This window comes from Chrysochloris asiatica, unplaced genomic scaffold, assembly GCF_000296735.1.
Source record: "Chrysochloris asiatica unplaced genomic scaffold, ChrAsi1.0 scaffold00596, whole genome shotgun sequence".
NCBI lineage: Eukaryota > Metazoa > Chordata > Mammalia > Afrosoricida > Chrysochloridae > Chrysochloris > Chrysochloris asiatica.
The window spans coordinates 287,388-291,404 of NW_006409114.1; the positions used below are offsets into that span (position 1 = coordinate 287,388).

The following is a 4,017-nucleotide window of genomic DNA, read 5'->3' on the forward strand; positions in this document are numbered from 1 at the left end:
TTAAAAAAGGAGTCAAAAAACACTAAAATAGGAAGGATGGAAACAGAAACAAACTAGAGAGTAGTAAAGAAAAAAGAAGGCAAAAAAAAAAAAAAAAAAAAAAAAAAAGATCATTAGAACAAAGCAAAACTGACAAAAAGTATTGTCCACCTTTGCTCTGAGTTTCCCGCGGTGGTTTTTCCATGGTGTGTCTGCTTCCCCGGTTAGTCTTTCCTTTTGGTGTAGCCCAAGTTGTATGCTCTGGGCCACCAAGTCTGGAAGATTCAAAAGTACATGATTTCTTACTTTTGCTACAAGTTCTACTAGCTGTAAGCCTTCAATCCTTTTAAATATTCCTATCTGTGTGGTTCTGAGTTTTGGAGTTCTGACCTGAATCTGCTTTGCCTGGTATTCTGCGGCATTGCTGATGGTGAACCGCAGTGCATCTCCACCCTAACTGCCATCATTGCTCGCCTCCATGTTGTTATTTATATATTTGTAAACTTTTTGTTGTGAATTGAGTGAAGGTTAACAGAAAAGATCTTCAGCTCTACAGTCAATTAATTATATGCTTTGTTTCATACATATATACATACAAATGAAATACATAAAAACACATTTAAAAAGAAGATCATTATAAAACTGTTTCCTTGTAACTCCAATACATTGTAATTAAGAGGCTTTTGAAATGTATTTAAGAAGCTTAATTTGCTTAATGTTGTTGTTATTGTTAAGTGTTGTGGAGTAGATAGATTCTGATCCATGGTGATCCTTGTTTGCTTAATAGAGACATTAGTTAAAACTTTTATCAATACTTACTTTTGAATTTCCATAATATTTTTGTTCATAACTTATTTTTATCTTGTAAATATCAACAGAAGGACCCAGTGGGGTAGCCCAGAGAAAAACTAAGGCCAAAGGTATTTTCTGCTTTTCAAATCAGCTTGAAAGAATGAAGTTTAATTCTTAAACATGCATGATTATTTTCTAAATATGTTATGTAAATTCAGCTTCTAATGCTTAACATTACTACTCTGAGGTTTTGGGTGCATCGTACTTATAAATAATTTCATCAAAAGTTCATTAAATAAATTACTGCCTCAAGTCTGTAATATTAAGTAATTTATTTTACATATTATTATAAGTATTTTTGGCAGTCTTTACATTATGAGCTTATTATACAAAGGAGATTCAAAAATTTGTGTTCTATTTTTCTTTGAACTTTTTTGAAGCCCTAAATATTATAGTAATGTTATTATTATTCTGATATAGCATATATTGTTGTTGTTGTTGTTGTTAAGTGCCGTCGAGTCGGTTCCGACCTATAGCGACCCTGTACAGGGTTTCCGAGGGTGTAAATCCTTACGGGAGTAGAAAGCCTCATCTTTCTCCCGCGGAGCGGCTGGTAGTTTCGAACCGCTGACTTTAAGGTTCGCAGCCCGATTCGTAACCACTATGCTACCAGAGCTCCTTAGACTGTATTTTTTAATTTACATATCACATTCTACCTACCTTTCTAAATAAAACATTTCTTTGTATTTTTAAATTACTATTAAAAAAAGGTAATGTTATCAGTGATTAATGCTATTTTTCAAAAAACTCTAATGATATATACTGTGTTTTAGAACAATGAAAGCTACAGTATAATCAAAATTGTTTTTAGTAATTTGGAACATGGCATTATCTTGGCATAGATTTGTAGTATTTTAATTCCTTAAAAATCACCATTCCTGTTAAAAAGTGTATAGAGGATAACAGCCTTTCATAACAGCCTTAGTTTATATTTGTGTGTTTTTCTTGTTTGTGTATAAATATTTATGTCCATTACGAATGGGGCATGGGGAAGTCCAAGTGCATGTTTTCCTTTACAATACACTTGTAGTATTCTTATGTTCAAGTGCTTAGCGTATTGTTTTCTTTGTTGTGTGTTTGAGAGATTAACAATTGGAATGTCATAGTTTGTATCGTAATTTTAGATTTTGAAAAATTTAGCCTTTTAACGGTTTTATCTTATGTGATAGATATAGTAACAGAACTTTCACCATTTATCCTTATTTAAGTAATTAAGAAATAAATGCTCAATATTGTACAATTATCCTTTTTGATCTGGAGAGGCAAATTAAATACTAAATATTTGATATTTAAAAAGAAAACAAAATGCAAAATGAGATTTGATAGCATTGTACTTGCAATACACACAGCATGAGTAGAGGGAATACTCAAGGATAGATTCTGTGTGAATGCTATTCTATATTTTATAGGATTTTAATAAGTTCTCCAGAACAATAAAAAAAATTTTCTGTTTGCTCAACAGCAGAAGGAAATTCAGTTAATTGTGCCAGTCTACATTATGTTTTTTAGTGATTAATCAAGATTTTTTGTAAGATATAATACTTCTTTTAGTAAGCACCAGAAAACCAGTATTCAGTTTAAATGACATTTGGTTTAATGTGAGTTTTCCACATTTTATCATTTGGAAATATTCACATTTTTTTGTTGCTGCTTCATTGTTACGTTCTACAGTAATTACCTTGTTTTTCTATTATCTCCTAATGAAAGAACAAGAAACAAATAGCCATATTAAATTTAATGTAAGGCATTACATATAGTTAAAAGCATTATCTTAAGTGATATTTGGAAGTACTGGATATTTCATTTAACTGCTCTCTACCCTATCATGGGGAGCCCTGGTGTGGTGGTATGGGTGAATGCGTCAGACTGCAAAATCATTTGAACTGCATGGTTGGTGTTTCAGGCTCACCAGGTGCGCCTCGGAAACCATGTACAGGGTTACTATGGGTCAGAATTGACTCGACAGCACTTAACAAAAACAACCCTATGTTGGTGCCCTGGTGGGTGGGTTTTTTGTTGGGCTGCTAACTACATGATCAGTAGTTGAATCCACCAGTCTCTGCGAACGAGAAAGATATGGCTTTCTTTTCCTCTAAAGATGTACAGTCTCATAAACCTTGTACGAGGTTACTATGAGTCAGAACTGACTCAACAGCACACAACAACATCCCTATGTTAGCTTTAGTGGCTATATGTAAGTTTAAAGGGGAATATACTTAAAAGATTACTGATTCCATGAAGTTGAATATACGTAGATAAGGAATTCTGTTAGTCATTTGCACTCTATAGATAATGAAGTTAAATTTTTATATTCATTTATAGTTTTTTGCTTAATTATATAAGAAAATGAAATCATTCAAAGTTTCATTTGAACTGTAGTTTTTTTAATAATTGTAAGTATAAATGCTTTAGTGACATGATTTTTATTAGATAAGTTTTTAAATATTGTATAAAGAAAAGTTATAAATATGTATTTTTTTTTCACTGTTCCTTTAACTTTGTCATTCTGGTTGTGAAATGTGCATTGCAAGCATTTTGAGTAAAGCACTGCTTTATGGATGGACTCATTTTAATAATGCTGCATGCAGTCCTTCTTTTAATGTCAGCCATTCAAGTTGGAAATTTTTGATGGCAAGTTTCTAGCTTCTTTTGTAGCTGATCTTTCATATAGGTTTGCAACTATGTTTAACCAATTTAAAAATGAATGGATAAAAGATAATTTTTGAACGAGCAATTTGTTTGGAAGGGTGGGAGAGATAAAAAGGCAATACTTTTGCACAGAGTTGTTGATACATGAATTAAAAGATGCATTCAATAAATATTTTTTCTTTTGTCTGGAAAACCTGAAAGTTAAAGAACTCATTAAAGAAGAATTCAAGAAAGAAAAAGAGAAACCTAAGTCAAGGAAGGAACATAAAAATGAAGAGAGAAAAAAAGAGAAGAAAGATAAAGATGACTTGAAAGATAGGAAAATTGCTGATTCAGATATATTCGGGAAAGAGTTTACTAAGAGCGAAAAAGAGAGAGTAAAGGGAAAAAAAGTGGATCACGATAAAACTGCCAAAACTAAGGACACTAAGAAAAAGTTGACAAATATAAAGGTTATCTCCAGTAAGATGGTGCCCAGAGACAAAGATGATCCAAAGGAAAATAGACGTTCCATAAAACATGCACAGTTAACAAAGA

General features: G+C 32.0%; 1 protein-coding gene across 1 annotated transcript in view; it reads left to right on the top strand.

Moving 5' to 3' along the window:
• LOC102822064 (aspartyl/asparaginyl beta-hydroxylase-like) overlaps positions 1-4,013 on the top strand; it is a gene marked incomplete at its 3' end in the record, with an annotated part of 69,931 nt that extends 65,918 nt beyond the window's left edge. Inside the window, exons 5-6 of the mRNA XM_006877771.1 lie at positions 858-899; positions 3,682-4,013. Coding sequence (XP_006877833.1) covers positions 858-899; positions 3,682-4,013 — 374 coding nt within the window. The remainder of the gene's footprint in view (positions 1-857; positions 900-3,681) is intronic.
• Between the last annotated feature and the right edge of the window lie 4 nt (positions 4,014-4,017).